The sequence below is a fragment of the Carassius gibelio genome, chromosome B9 (assembly GCF_023724105.1).
Source record: "Carassius gibelio isolate Cgi1373 ecotype wild population from Czech Republic chromosome B9, carGib1.2-hapl.c, whole genome shotgun sequence".
Classification (NCBI taxonomy): domain Eukaryota; kingdom Metazoa; phylum Chordata; class Actinopteri; order Cypriniformes; family Cyprinidae; genus Carassius; species Carassius gibelio.
In genome coordinates, this window is record NC_068404.1 from 19,190,635 (window position 1) to 19,206,888 (window position 16,254).

Below are 16,254 nucleotides of genomic sequence, written 5' to 3' on the forward strand. Positions count from 1 at the left end.
TGCTTTGTAGAAGTAATCAATATATCATTGGAGAGGACAATCATGCTAAACCTAAAGATCATCTCCCAGGCAGTAATGACACAGAGGAAACACCTGAATCATGTAGGGCCCTATAAAATCCATTTGATTTTTTCCTAAATTCCATTTTTTTTAAAAATCAAATTTTTGGTTTAAATTTTTCCAAATTGTTTTTTTATGTGTTTAAATTTTCTCAACTCCTTTTTAATAACTAAATTAAATTGTATTAATCAAAAAACATAAATCATGAAATATAAATTTGCACATAAATTTATTAAAAGTTTAACAAAAATTACATGTTTAGGGCCCTATTAAATGTTTTTTTTTTTTTTTTTATTGTAAGCAAATTCTGTTTATCATGTGTAATTATTTGAATGCATAGAACAACTTAATTTATTTTAATTTTTTTCTTAAAGTGGCCTTCTGTGCCACTTTTTTTTCCCTCAGAAATTCTGTGTTGTGTATTTAAATTGATCAAATATTATTTTTAGCCCATCAACGTCTCGTCTTGTCACAGAAATTTTTTTTGTTAACGAATATTTTTCGCCGTCGTCGTCTTCATTGTACACCAGACATATATATATCAGTTCAAAATATCGGTTATCGGTTTACTTGATCTGTAATAATCTGTATCGGCCTTGAAAAAAACATTTTGGTCGACCCCTTAAATATGATGCGTGATGCTTACTTTGTCTGGAGATGTTTGCGCACGAACCGTTGGTATCAATCCCTCTTTCAGAAGCAATCTTTACACAGCTCCAGCGCTGAACTGACCCTCGTTTGTGAGGCCGGTGTAAAATGTTAGCGCAAATGTATAGGACTTTTGCGTTTTTTTTTCTGGGACATTTCCTTTGAAAATGAAAGTCAGCGGTCTATGGAGATGCCTATGTTCGTTGGTGCATCCCAACACACAACACTTTTAGTGGATCTTTGGCGCTTGCATTGTACCTCCAGCAGCTACAGCAAGAAAAATTTAATGGCTGACCACAGCTTCTCACTCAGAGCTGCGTATATGCTAATATGGCAGAGGGCATCACAAATGGGCGGGACTTTCACAGATTATCATCATAGTCTGGAACTGCTCGTGTGGAGAGACCGTTTATGATTTTTGCGATTATAAAACGATGAGTGGATTTTTACCATTACAGGCTGGTTGTTTGTGGCTACACATCTGTGTTCTAACACCTTATAAAAGTGATTTTTGCATTATATGGCACGTATAATGCACAGCCATAACAAATTTATTTAAAGTGAAACAATCTATTGCATGTGCAAGATATGCCATACAAATAAATTTTAGCCTGCATAACACTCTCATTCATCACAAATGCAAGTGCGCTTTGTGCATGTTTTGTATGCTAAACATTAATTATATTATAAACAAGTTCCAGCATGTTGTAGATGATAAGTTTTTTTTTTTTTTTTTTTACATATACGGGGAAATACAGTCTTTGTCAAGTCTCTGCAAAGTTTTGTCACATTTCTCTATTAACAGTGAAGCTGTGGCTTTAATTCCTTTAGAAACAATGATTTTACCAGCACCTTGTTGAGGAAGACAATGTAGCACTTGAGCGATTAAGCAATTTTAGTTTATAAAAATATGCGGGGCAGCGCTAAAAAGTTTGTTCCTGAATGTCTGATTGCATGCAATGCGTGATCTGTGTGAGTGACTGAGCATGTGTGTAAGATACAGATAACAGCACATTAGTTTACAACTTTTTATTTCATTTGTAAAAAGTAGAGAGTGCATTCATTTGTGCAATGATTACCTACCATCAATGTTAAGATTTTTTTTTTTTTATAAATATATATTAATATGAGTACATTACAATATAAATGTATTAGAATGAGTAAATTACTATTTATGGGCTTAAAAACAAAATGCAACAATCAGAATGTTGTACCTGGTGGGGATTGCCCAATGGAAACATTAAACATATGCCATTACCTATATAGTACTGTGGTACAGTTATGGAGGCCCTTCATATTGCATAGGTCAACTGCTTATAGTTAGCACTGGCCCTAAAGTATGCAGTGTTTCATAAACATAAAATTCTACTGAGGTAAAATTAAGTACAGTCCTGTATATATATATTGTATCGTAGCCTCTGTATCGTGATATGTATCGTATCGTGACTTTGCTGGTGATACACAGCCCTAATGTGCACATGTGCATCAATTAAAGCAGCGTTTTAAAACTATTTATTAGGGATGCACGATAATATCGGCACAACATCGGTATCGGCCGATAAAAGCTTAAAATGACCATTATCGGTATCGGCCGATATGAATATTTCTGCCGATGAGCCAAACCGATATTCTCCAAGTGAAATAATTGACCTGTTTTTCAGATGTGAATGTCTGTCTACATTTGTAAAATAATACATTTATGGTAGAATCAGTACAGAAGAGATACATGGATTTCTCTTCAGTAAAATTAAAGTTTAAATATATCAGTATATATTTGTAAATATATCAGTATATATTTGTATATATATCGATATCGGTATCGGCATCGGCCAAAATTATTTAGAAAATATCGGCATATCGAATATCGGCCAAAATCCAATATCGTGCATCCCTACTATTTATTAAAAAATATTCCCCAAACTATTTGCATCAAATTGTTTTTTTTTATCATATCATTTAAAAATGTGTATGTACTTTTTAATTACAGAATACATTAAAATGGGGAGGGGGTTTGTTAGCACAGTGGGTAACCCAAATTTTTTTTAAATGGCACTTCATGCCGAAAAGTTTGCCAAACCCTGCTTTAAACTTTAAACCTATTCAAATTATGCTGTGCTTTATGCATTTGCCCACTGTCATTTCATGTTATTTTCTAAATGCTGTAAGTAAAATGAGTGTTATCTGAAAAATATGATTCCCAGTGCACACAAGAGAGAAGAGTTTGACACCCCTGACCGAACCTAATCGTTACGGTTAAAGATCTGTGCTGCTACCACTAAGTAAAAAGAAAAGGGGTTAATAAGATAACAGTTATGCTCTTCAATAATCACTGTACCCTCGATCAAGACATTGCACAAAACACATTACAGGGCTCCAGAGTGCGACCAATTTTGGTGCAACTAAAAACATATTAGTTCAGACCAGTGCGATCAGCCGTTTGAGGGGGTAAAAAAGTCTCCCTGAGGTTCAACAACAGACACTAGAGCCCTGAATTTCATCCCAAATCCGATGGTCCACCCCCTTTTTTTACGCCACTTGAGCCGGGCTTTTCACGTCATAGTTCAGATGCGGCCCGGGCCTTCCGCCTGCTTTAGACTTCTCCTTACTTTTATATTTTAGACATCCATTAATTAGAGATGAAACAAAATTGCCACGCTGGTGGGAACAACATTAGACCATGCTACCGCGACTGTCAAGAGCAGCTCAACAGTGTTAAGTGTAATTTTGTTAAAATTCTGATTGCACACAAATAAAAGTAAACCCTTTGCAGTTACGAATGATGTATTACTCTTACCTTTATGTGCAAAAATGACAGCGTATCCACTGAAAAAATGCAAGGGATCACGCTGGCATCTGTACTGAAGCGTCTTCGCAAAAACTATTTAATATAGTGCACATTTATCTGGGTCTAACGTTTAAATATTGTTATATGCTTCAACTATTTTATATCTATAGATTTTATTTTAGACAAGTCATGATGATTTGAGAAGGCTAAATGGCTCAAAAATAGGCTCACTGTCTGCCACTGGTAGCTCGGTCGTTACTTAAAAAAAAAAAAAAAAAAAAAAAAAACACTAACACTTATATTTAACAAACAAAAAATGCTCCAAACATTTTATATATTAACTTAATAAAAAACTAAACTAAACAATCACTTTGCTATTACATACAAAACGGAACTATTTTGATGAAATAGTAGTATAAGTTAGGGACTGTTTAGCTGTTCAAATCATCCTTCATTCAGACACAGTGAAGATGTGATCAGAATCAGTGTAGAGGGGCCAAGTCTGGAAGATTTAGCTGCTAAAGAGAGTGTGTCCAGCTGGTTTAGCCAAGGGCAAAGATCAAGGCCAAACTACAGGAGATGGTCATCCGAGGGGCATGTGACTACAATCGAGGATAGTCCATAAGACATCAAGCCATGAGATCACTTAAAACACTTAATTTAGATTTTCTTTATTACATTTATCTTGAGATGTTTTAAGTTTAATTTTCAGCTCAGTGAAGCACTTTAAGCACCAACACTTTTTCAGTAAGTTACCTTTCTTGTAGAATTGTGCTTCAAATAATGAACTTTATGTTGACCAGATTGTTAGTTAATCATTTAGGCTACATGTCAATATTGCCTATATGGACAGCGAAAAAAAAAAAAAGTTAACTTGTAAAAACGGAGTGTAAAATGCGATACAGTCAAAAATTTGGGTGCACCGGTGCAGAAAGTTAGTCTAGAGCCCTGCACAACCTCTAAATATACAGTAGTGTGCTTAAACAAGGAGGCTTTCTACAAGATTCACATTACCCTGCAAATCTGAGCCAAGGTTATTTAAAAGAAAGGACATCTGAAACGAGTCCTTACCACCAAATGCTTATACTTCCTTATGAGCCAAGTTTTAGGCCATGCATTTACTTCTCTTTTGGCATGCTTCATATTTATACCAATTGAGGTAAAAATGGAAAAGGTGAATCATACAAAACTATAAATGACTAAATTCACTGGAATCCCAACTAGAGAGTGTTGACCACTGGCAGTTGGAAATAATAAGGAGAACAACAGAACAGAGAGAGAGAGAGAGAGAACGAGTGCATTCCCTGGGTTATAATCATCAAGGGTTCAAAGTTCGGTCATTCCGACTTTGAAATTGAGTTTAGGACTGCTGCAGCATTTTCTGAAGGAAAATAAACCTGAACACAACAGGTCAAAATGACTCCAGCAATTGTTTGTATGTGTCTGTGCAGCAGACGGGGTGAAGACAGACAGACAAAGAGAGTTTGAAGTACATCTTCACTAGAGCACAAAAGTTGATATGATTTTATGGCACAGAAATGGTGCTCTAGTGGCTGATGTTATATATAGACTTCATGGAGTAAAAAGTATGATTGAATCAGAGCTACTGCAGACAACAAAAAAAAATAAAAATAAAATAATGGGATTTGAAATAAAATGTTTTAAAAAAAAACTTAAACATATTATACTCCGCTAGCTGCCACGGCAATTTTCATTTAATTTGAGATAAAAATGTTTCTTAGAAAAAAAAAAGTATAAAAAAATATGGACATACAAAAAAATGACAAAAACACATGCAACAAAATTACTACATGTTTAACTAAAAAAACAGAAACATGAAAAAAATATAAAAATATTATTAAAAAAAACTCTCAATTATACTAAAACAACACCGGTCTTAATCATTATAGACATCAGCTTTTCCAAGTAAATTTTTTGCAAAAAAATGATTTACACAATTTATAATAAGATGAATGATGAGAATATAAATCAATATTGTCTTAGATAAAAAGTAATCAAAAATGAGTGGCTGAGAAGAATCCCAGCACCTACACCTGAAATATGAAATACTAAGCTTAAACCTGTTAAACATTTAATAATACACTATCAACAGAAATAAGGTTGAGAACCTACTTGAGCATCATTACTTTTCTGCAGACCTCTCAAAAACTGACAATAATGTCCATGCAAAACCTGCCATTTTATCCTATTAAAAAAGAGAGCATATGATCAATCCAGGGACCAGGAAGACTGCATACTCTCACATTTATTGATAAATACAGTGACTTCATGCATAGTTTTCATAAAGTGCTCAACAGGCTTTTATATGATTGACACATTCCACCTCAAAGGAGCAACTTCCCTTGCTGCCACCCAGTGTTGTAGCCATAATCATATTCGTGAGAGATTGTTTTCTACCACAAATCACATCCGAGGGAATAAACTATCATAATCAGACTTAAGGTTTGACTCATTTAAAAACAGGTTAGTTACAAAGGACAGACCACGTGATTATATACGATTTGGATCAAAATAATGCACCATAATTATGACCTGCCCCACAGCAAAGTGTTGAGCAACTTACTCAGGTTACACAACAACATAAGTCATTTTGAAGCCGAAGGTTCATCATTTATGACAACAAACATTTTAGAGGTTAAAACTGGAATCACCACACCAATTACCATTATCATGAAGGTCAAAGATCACTTGTAACAAAATCATTTTAATTGTTCAAATCAAGAAAAAGCAGACCTACAAATACCTAACCAGCTACCAATCATGTGTTGAAGTTTATGCCAATGCAGCTCGGTCTTTCTCGCTTTCAGTACGAGAACGTTACTTATGTGTCACGCTACACATTCCCACGCAGTGATGTGTCGTTTTAAACACATAACGTTTAACTAGAAACCGAGCGGTTACGAACCGTTATTCTGTGCGGTTATGTCAAGTGGATAACACAAATCAAACCTAATTATTGACGCTTTCAACATTAGCATGGCTTATGGTGCATAGTTTACGCATATTTTCTTCCACTGCCAGTGATATTTTTCTCGTCTCATCTGTGTAGAGTTTCACCGTTAGCCGCACAGTGAGCTCGCAGCGGGTCAGATCTAATTTGACGCTGTCCGTTGAGCTCGCGAGCCGAGCGGGAAACAACGAACGGTGACCAGACCACACAGCGCGATTCGACAGTTAAAACCTGAGCAAAAAAACACTTACGCAAGCGAGTGTCCTTTTCCGCTTCGTCCTCCGCCGTAACCTGTCTATACTCAAACAGCGAATCTCAGATTTGTCAACCTCTCCCTTCGTCCCGCAGCCATCTTTCTCCTCAGATTCCACGGACACACCCACGCGCACGGGACGCTGTGACGTCACGCCGGAGGGTGGCGGCCAAGAAGTCTATTGTTTTGCTCGGAGCGCCACCGCCGGGGAAATTGGAGAATTGATAAAGTGGTGCATGAATATTTTATAAGATTGTGATGACGTAGCGTTGGTTCGTAACCTTTAAGAGGCGACCAGACACGGTGCGTAATTAATATTCATGACTTGGCCACGTGGTGGATGAAAATGCGTCCACCGCTGTACAGAAAAAAATAAAATACAAAAAAAAATTGGTATAAATGCTGCTGCCAAGTGGCAATTTGATGTATTTTTCCTGTCTGATACTAATACACTGAAAAAAATACTATGCTTACACTGCATATATTATAGTATTCAAACATAATAGAGCTATTTTTTATTTTTAGTTTGTAATCTGAAATATTTAGGTTTCAGACACTTGATGGATCTTTTTTAACTATTGTCCATTTCAGTTATGAGTTTTCAGAAATGTGATTGTTCCAACAGATTGCTGAGCCAGGAGGAACCTGCTTACCTGTCCCGCCCCCCAGAGGAATGGTGTCATGGCAATAAGCATCACATAATACCTGTGTTATATGGGTGGGGCTGCTTGTTGTTATGATGACACAGCTATGTGGTCAAACAATGGTTGTGTTTTCTTCATCTGTTTTGTAATGTTGTTATAAACTTGCTTAGCTTCATATTTTCTTGGTAAATACTAAATATGAACATGAATCGCTGGACAAGGCTTTTCACATGGCAACGCATGAAGAAGAATGGTGAAGAGGAAGAGAATAAGGAACAAGAACCAAAAGAGAAGAAGAAAGATGAGACAACAAAATTAAAGTGAGTTTTAGTTCAAATGTTTAGTTGTCAAATTTGTTACTGTAATATTACACTGTAAAAAAAAAAGATTAAGTTTAAGTTTGACAGCAATGCACCAAATACACACACATGCACACAAATACAGTTGTTTGTCATTTTAAGGGGTTTGGTTTTAAAAAAAAAAGTACACTATACAAAAAACACTAACATAAAATTTTGTAATCTTTCAGATGGAAGGAATGGATAATTGATCCATCTGAAGAGTTTTATTATACATGGTTACAAATTATGATACTCCCTATCTGCTACAATTGGGTCATCATAATATTCAGGTAGGAAAACACTGAGGTTTTACTGATTGGTGTTGAACTACATCTGTATATGGTTTAATAAATCACTTATTTATTTTTTTACAGCATTTTAGAAAAATCTTGTATAACTGAATTGAGAACATTAACAAAGACACTAATATATTAGTTCTTAAAATAGCATCACATTTGCAGAGTCCTAACAGTATTTCATTTGCTACATTAAGTCAACACAGGTATGAAAAATTGTTCAAATATATGTGTATTGTTCAAAGGACATGCTTCTATGCCATTGAGGAGAAGTTTGTGGCAACATGGCTTACCTTGGATTATATTTGTGACTTGTTCTATGTGCTTGACACAGTTATTGGGTTTCGCACAGGTAAGTGTGCATCTTGTTGCTTTATTTGTTTGTCCTATCAGTCTGAATGTAGTACTTATTTAATTTTCAAGTTTGCGTGAATGACTTCACATTTTTGTCACTTTATATATGAAAAGGAACTTAATGCACCATTTGTGATTCCTCAGATCGCAACTGGAAAACCTCAAGACACAATATAAATAATAAAAGACCTTCCTGTTTTACAGCTTTTCTGGAGCAGGGGATCCTGGTGCGAGACTTGTCCCTTTTAAAAAAGCGTTACATGCGCTCTTCTCGATTCAAGTGGGACATTGCCTCCCTGTTGCCCACTGATCTACTCTACCTGAATCTGGGGATCCACACACCTCTAGTTCGGGTCAACCGCTTCCTGCGAACGGGCCGTATGAACGAGGCCCTGGACCGCATGGAAACACGCACATCCTATCCAAACACCTTCCGCGTCGCCAAACTCATGCTGTATATTTTCGTGCTCATCCACTGGAACGCCTGCGTCTACTTCTCTCTGTCTAATTACATAGGCTTCGGTGCGGATCCCTGGGTCTATCCCAACATCTCTGACCCGGACTTTGCTGCCACGAGACGCCAGTACTTCTATTGCTTCTGGTTCTCCACTCTCATCCTCACCACAGTGGGTGACACTCCTCCGCCTGAACGCGAAGAAGAGTATCTGTTTTTAGTCGCAGACATGTTGATCGCCGTGCTAGTGTTTGCTTCTGTCGTGGGGAGCATGGGGGACGTGATATCAAGCTTGCGTGATCGTGACAACGTTTTTTTCCCCAATCATGAGCTGGTGAAGGGTTACCTACGCAGCCGGCGCATCAGCAAAGAGCTGCAGAAACGCGTCAACGACTGGTACCAGCATCTCCACATCAACAAGTGGGTCTTTCCTTTATAGTGTGTGGGTGAATGTGATGTTCCTGTAACAACATCCAAATCAACCACCCCTGTTATTCAGCTATCATTTCCCTCTGATTTTTGTGATAAATTATGGTTAGGGTTAGGGGTAGGGATAGAGTTAGGTCTATGTTATTGGACAGTAATGTTGTTTCCAGGATCAACAAAAGTCTGACTCTGGCAAAATCACAAACAGCAGAATTTAAAGACAGTCAAGCAACATCAGATTTAGTGAAAAATAAATATATTACATTTACATTTATTCATTTAGCAGACGCTTTTATCCAAAGCGACTTACAAATGAGGACAGTTGTAGCAATCAAAAATAACAAAAAGAGCAATGATATATAAGTGCTATAACAAGTCTCAGTTAGGTTAACACAGTACATGTAGCATAGGCTTTTAAATAATATAATAAATGAAAAAAAAGAAAAAACAGATAGAATAATAAAAAAAGATAGAATAATAAAAGAATAGAGCAAGCTAGTGTCAGAGGTATTTACACACACACACACACACACACACAATTGCATTATAAATGAAAATAAAATAGAATTCAAAAAGATTAGAAAGGTAGTTAGATTTTTTTTTTTTTTAGGAATATAATTAGAATAGTGAGTGTTAAAAGTTAGAGGGTAAAATAAAGATGGAAGAAATGGGTTTTAAGCCGATTCTTGAAGATGGCTAAGGTAATGGGTGCAGAGCCAGTGGTAGTTTTGTAGGCAAACATCAATTCCTTGAATTTTATGCGAGCAGCTATTGGAAGCCAGTGAAAATTGATAAACAGAGGTGTGACGTGTATTTTTTTTGGCTCATAAAAATGTAATCTTGCTGCCGCGTTCTGGATTAATTTGAAAGGTTTGATACTGGCTGGAAGACCTGCTAATAGGGCATTGCAATAGTCCAGCCTGGACAGAACAAGAGCTTGAACAAGGAGTTGTGCAGCATGATCCGAAAGAAAGGGCCTGATCTTCTTGATGTTGAATAAAGCCAATCTGCAGGACCGGACAGTTTTAGCAATGTGGTCTGAGAAAGTCAGCTGATCATCAATCATAACTCCAAGGCTTCTAGCTGTTTTTGAAGGAGTTATGGTTGATGTGCCTAACTTGATGGTGAAATTGTGATGAAACGATGGGTTTGCTGGAATATTAAAACGTATTTGAAATACATTTATTTTATGCTAAGTATACTACATTTACATTTATGTGTATGTGCTTAAAAAAAGGCTACTCTGCAGTTGTAATTGTAGTATACTAAACTGGTGTACTAAAAGTCTGCTAAACTGGAACAACTAATTTTGTACTTTTGTACTTAATTGCATTTTAATTGCGCAGAAGTAGTGCTGAAGTCCAACTAAAGATATACTGAGTATATCTGTATATCTGATTTTGCTGAAGTGGAACTATTCCAACTATAGTACACTTGAAATATCTTGCATTTAAAGACTGATATTATTCAAAGATCATACAGTCCTCATCAATGGTGTTACAAAACACAGTTTAGGCATAATATTCAGAAATGTGCATTGTACACAAATAGTACTTCAAATAAAGATTCATTATCATTTTTATATCACTAAGTCTCAATTGATGCCAAGTACATATGTTAATAGATTTGAACTAATTTTAGTGTGAAATAAATGTATGTTAAATACACTACTTTAGGGTTCATTACCATTCAAAGTTTTGGTGTCAGTGAGATATTTTCAGAAATTAACACTTTTATTCAGTGTTATGCATTAAATTGACCAAAAGTCACAGTAAATATTTTGTTACAAAAAAAAATAACAAATGCTCTTTAAAAATGTAATCATGAAAGAGACTTAAATTCAAAATATTATTTTAAATAATAATAATTCACAATGTTAACTTTTTACTGTATTTTTGATCAAATAGATGCAATTGGTGAGACTTCTTCCAAGTTCTATCTAAACTTTGAAAAGCAGTGTAAATATAAAAGATTGCTAAACTGCAAAATATCACATTAAATGGCAACTGAAAAAAAAACATGCTAGCTTTTCTCAGAACTAGTTTTAGCCCTTTTCTTTTGTAACATGCCATTAAATCCCTTAAAGCTGTTCCTCTTCCATTATTATGTGTCATGTGTCTGGAACAGAAAGATCACACGGGAGAATGAGATTCTTCAGCATCTTCCAACCACACTTCAGACAGCAATTGCAGTGAGTGTGCATCTGCCCACTCTGTCCAAAGTCACCATCTTTCAGAACTGTGAGACCAGTCTGTTGGAGCAGCTGGTACTTAAACTCACCCCCCAGGTTAGAAACAGGTGGCACACCTGGACAGGATTAAGTCTAACACTAGAGCCAGTTGAACTGAGACTTATACTTTACCTCAGCAATGTTATATTTATAATGTTGTTATTATCAGATGGTATCATTTGTTAGCATATTTTCCAAAACATACACTAATCATTGCTATCCTGTTTAGGTGTATAGCCCAGGAGAGTATGTATGCAAGAAGGGAGATGTAGGTCATGAGATGTATATCATTAAAGAGGGGAAGCTGGCAGTGGTTGCAGATGATGGAGTTACTCAGTTTGCTGTTCTGGGGGAAGGAAACTTCTTTGGAGAAATCAGTATCTTGAATATCAAAGGTAGGAAATGATAAAGATGAGTAAAGTATTCAATACATAAAGTATAACTGCATTCTTTATATTCAATAACAACATACAGTATTAACCATCATCATGGTGATGGCAACATTTTTTATAATTTCCATCAACAACAACAACTAAAATCCTTTTTATTGTTTTGTAAAAATAAAAATTGACTTCTTCTGTCGTTTGTGGTTGTGTTATGCAATATAATTTTGCTACGGAGACCATTGTGTGGATTGACTTCATTATTGCTGTTTTTTTTTTTTTTTTTTTGTTGTTGTTGTTGTTTTTTCAGTTCAGCAGTAAAAACACTATCTGCTTTTGTTGTATAAAATAATATTTAGCTGTAGACACATAATGAATCACCATATATGACACAAATTCTCATTAATGTATAGGTAACAAATCAGGAAATAGACGAACAGCCAACATTCGCAGCATTGGTTACTCAGATCTCTTCAGCCTATCGAAAGAGGACCTGACTGAAACACTTCTTGAGTACCCTGCAGCCAAACGCCTGTTGGAGGAGAAGGGTCATCAGATCCTGACAAAGATGGGGATGCTGGAAGAGACAGACGAACGGGAGGGAGAGGTGGAGAAAACGGAGGACAAGGTGAAGCGCTTAGAGGCCAGCCTAGAGGCCCTGCAGACCAAACTGGCTCGGCTGATCGCTGAATTGGAGTCTACTGCCCGGAAAATGATGCAAAGAGTGGAACAACTGGAACTGCAGACCGAAGGATGGGAAGGAATTGTGGCCGAGGGTGCACAGGGAGAAATAGAAGAGCAGAAAATGGTAAAAGAGAGGGAGATTGGGGATGGGAAAGGGGAAGGGGAAGGGGAGAAGGAAGATGAAGAGGAGACAGTAGTGGAAGGAGAGAGAGGAGAAGGTGATGGAGGAGAGGAAAGCCTGGGAGAAAAGGAGAAGAATGCAGGAGGGAATGAGAAAAGTGAAAAGGAGAAAAAAGAGACAGGGGAAGAGCAAATAAAGACAGAAACAAAGGATCAGAAAAGAGATTAAATGCAAGTAGAGGATATTTGTAAAATATTAAACTATACATAAAATATACCGTTTTAATGGTTGGGGTACATTTATAAATCAGGGATTTATTAAAATGATCAAAAGTGACAGTAAAGCCGTTTAGAATGTTATAAAAGATTTATATTAATTCAAACAAATAATTTTGAATTGTAATAATATTGCAGAATATTATGTTGCATTTGATCAAATACGCGCAGCCTTGCTGAGCAGAAGAGACTTCTTTCAAAAACTTTAAAAACACATTTGAACAGTATCATTAATGTAATTAAATTGTGGCTTGTAGATACAGAAGACAATCTGTACTGTTATGAGTGCAGTTTTATGAGATACATTAAAGGAAAATAATTACACTTTTAGAGTATTGTTTTTTCATTTAACAAAAAGATAATATATATATATATATATATATATATATATATATATATATATATATATATATATATATATATATATATATATATATATATATATCGCCACTGTTAGCGTTTAGTTGCAGATGTGAAACTCTATCGAGACGCTGGGTGGCAGCACATACTCCACTTTCACAGTTACCAGAGGAAGGGAAGTCAGTTTGAAGGTACATGCCTCATATATCTGTGCTATTAAGATTTACTATAGGTTGTTTTTCTTAATTCCAAAACAACTCCACAGAGGAACAATAGAGAGAAATCCAGCAACTTTATAGTCCACCCAAAGATTCCTGTGGCCCAACTTAATGTTAAAGCTGTTGCCAGGCCTGGTTTTCATAATATGAATTTTCCTGCCATGCAGAATTCATTATTTGTTAGTCTCCTTACCACACTCTTGTGTTTTGGTGAAGAAAATTACAAGAATGTAGGAAGTCTGGATTCTGTGAATTCAGTGCTGTTTATCCTTGCTTGGTGTGCTTCTGTGACTGCAAACTCCATTGGAACAGGAAATCTGCTGTCAGCAATCAAAATACTGCAGTGCAGTTTATAATCATCTCAATCTTAATTGAGTAAGTCTGGTAATGTTCTTCTTCAATTAAGCAACAAATGAAGAATACCAATTCACATTGGCTCAACCAAACTATAGTGCATAGTTATCCTTTTAAATTGTTAGTATTATCATGACTCTGAACTTGGTTCATTGGTGCCATGAATTGGCGCCAAAGTGAAAACCCACTCTCCCACTCCTGCTTTGGAGTCTGACACTCTGATGAAATCCTCAGAGAGTAAGTGTGTTTGTTTTGAACACATCTCAGAGCATGTGCATGTCTTATCTTGCTTAATAACAATTCAAGTGATATTGAATACAGAAACAGCTTCTTCTTCTTCTCTCTGTTTGTCTCTCTGTGTGGTGGTGGTGTATCAGGGCCTGTCTCAACTACATTTTTGCGCCGGGTCCTGCTGTGGTAGCAAATTACTGGGCCTACCACTGGGTGTATAGTGTTACCCACTAGTGGTGATCGCCGTTGTCCTCAGGTTTGTCTCGGATGCAAAAAAAAAAGAAAAATAAGAGGCTTTATTTCTCATCTAGCTGAAAAACAGCTAAATAAATCATTCAAATAAACGGATTATCAGAAAATGTATAATAACTATCAGCTTTGTGTTTAATGTAAGAAGGGACACAATCATTCGTAACTTGAATGGGAAAGGCTTCCGGTTTCATTTGCCTCCAGTTATTTTACCTGTTAAGATTCTTTGTGTTGCAAACTGATATGTTATCATGAGAATTTAATTCATTATCACCACCATAAACACAGTGGTTTTCAAAAAGCTTTAAAGTTTACTGCACTTTATTCTTCTAGTTCGGCCTATAGTGGCTAATAAATCAGAAGTTTGCCAAATAATAATAAAAAAAAAACCTTACTTCTAAAATAAGGTGGAATATGTTAGAATTCATTCTTAGGATTCCTTATGTAATGAATGACTTTTGAACAACAACAGCATTTATAATATAACAATAAAAATCGATTTGTACTTCTTCCCGCACCAAAGAGGAAAAAATTACATATTCAAATGAGATAAATTCAATATGTTCATACATCTCAGTGAGATTTCGCAGGTGTTTGAGATACAAGCGTAAATGTTGCCGTTATTGCTGTAGATGCCCAGATGTTCACTGCCAAAGGAGGCTTGATATCCAATAAAACCACAATTACAACAGAAGACGCAAAACCATGGAAAAGAATGTCAAGCAAGAAAAATTTCCCAACCTGTCCATAGAATAGAAATAATAGATAGCGTCATATCATGTTGTGTCTTCAGTTTTGGCTGATGGTATGCACTCCAGGTGTTCGTTTTAGTCTTTGAAAGTAACTGACCACTCGCTTTAGCCATATGATTAATTCTGCGGCCGTCAATCACAATCCGTCATGGATTATGTCAATTTAAAGCGCGTAATTCTACATCAACAACCCGAAAAACAGACACAGACTAGAGCAGATGGCACGTAATTGCCTTGAGGTGGAAACTGGGCGTCCATTTTACAGGTCTCGCGGGACTCGGTCGCACTTCTCCTGTGAAAATACAGGTGCGTTTGTTTTTGTTTATCTTTCTCTCTAATCAAAGTATTGCCATAATCATTGGAAACCTGTCAGTTTAGTGTGTCCTAATTCACAGCTAGGGACATCAATTCAAGCGCCACTTATACTGGGGACCTGGGACGGTTAACCCTCTTCATAAACACCTCTTTGTGATAGATGCATCATCTGCTCCTCAGATTGGAGCAGGAGATCTCTATAAATAGCCAATTGCAAGTTGTGATCATAACAGCAGCCAGAGCCACAAAGGAGCAGGTGTGCAAATGCTTCAAAATGAATTTTACGCAGCATACACACAGCTTTGGAGGTGTAATATGTTCTATAATTTCATTTATATATGTGTAGTTCTGAACTGATTGGCAAGTTTGCGGATGTGCATCTGCTGCTAAGACAGGAAATAACTTTTCTGGACTTGGTCTCACTTAAGAACAGTTTCGAACGTTCTCATATAAGATGTTTGTCTGCTTGTTTGCACTTTGTGGTGGATTGTGTGGTTTGTTATGTATAACTGGTTCCACGGCATTTCCCAGTAATTAATTATTTAAGCAGAGACACATATCTGAAACTCAGGGGAGGATGACAGAAGCTTTTAAACAAATCCCTGTGCTTCTCTTCTTGGCTGTCTGTCACCTTCAACACTCACGGACTGCATCTGTGCACCTTCCCAAATGCCAGAGTATGTGTCTTTCTGGCATTTCACAACCATACTGCTTCCAGATCCCTGGCACTCTTTCAAGGAGCATCCACACATACGGCCATTTGCGCTGACCAAACTGCCGGAAGTCATTCATTTTCAGTTAAAGTTGGCTATTTATGGTGACGACTGTTGGTGATATAATTTTTTAATTT

The 16,254-nt window shown here is 36.4% G+C and overlaps 2 protein-coding genes across 4 annotated transcripts in view; one reads left to right on the plus strand and one right to left on the minus strand.

Moving 5' to 3' along the window:
• Positions 1-6,876, minus strand: part of fhip1b (FHF complex subunit HOOK interacting protein 1B) — a 28,283-nt gene extending 21,407 nt beyond the window's left edge. Inside the window, exons 1-2 of one of the 3 annotated variants that reach the window (XM_052565252.1) lie at positions 6,716-6,875; positions 5,627-5,699 (exon numbers count right to left, since the gene is read on the minus strand). The gene's annotated coding sequence lies outside the window, so the exon portion shown is untranslated. Of the gene's footprint in view, positions 1-5,626; positions 5,700-6,715 lie in introns of all 3 variants that reach the window. The other 2 variants (XM_052565253.1, XM_052565251.1) reach the window with 2 other exon arrangements.
• Positions 6,877-7,559: 683 nt separating this feature from the next.
• Positions 7,560-13,145, plus strand: cnga4 (cyclic nucleotide gated channel subunit alpha 4). The gene is made up of 7 exons (XM_052565257.1): positions 7,560-7,681; positions 7,891-7,992; positions 8,244-8,350; positions 8,557-9,226; positions 11,360-11,519; positions 11,692-11,857; positions 12,259-13,145. The coding sequence occupies exons 1-7, from the start codon at positions 7,560-7,562 to the stop codon at positions 12,876-12,878; spliced, it is 1,947 nt and encodes a 648-aa protein (XP_052421217.1). The 3' UTR covers positions 12,879-13,145.
• Positions 13,146-16,254: the final 3,109 nt, after the last annotated feature.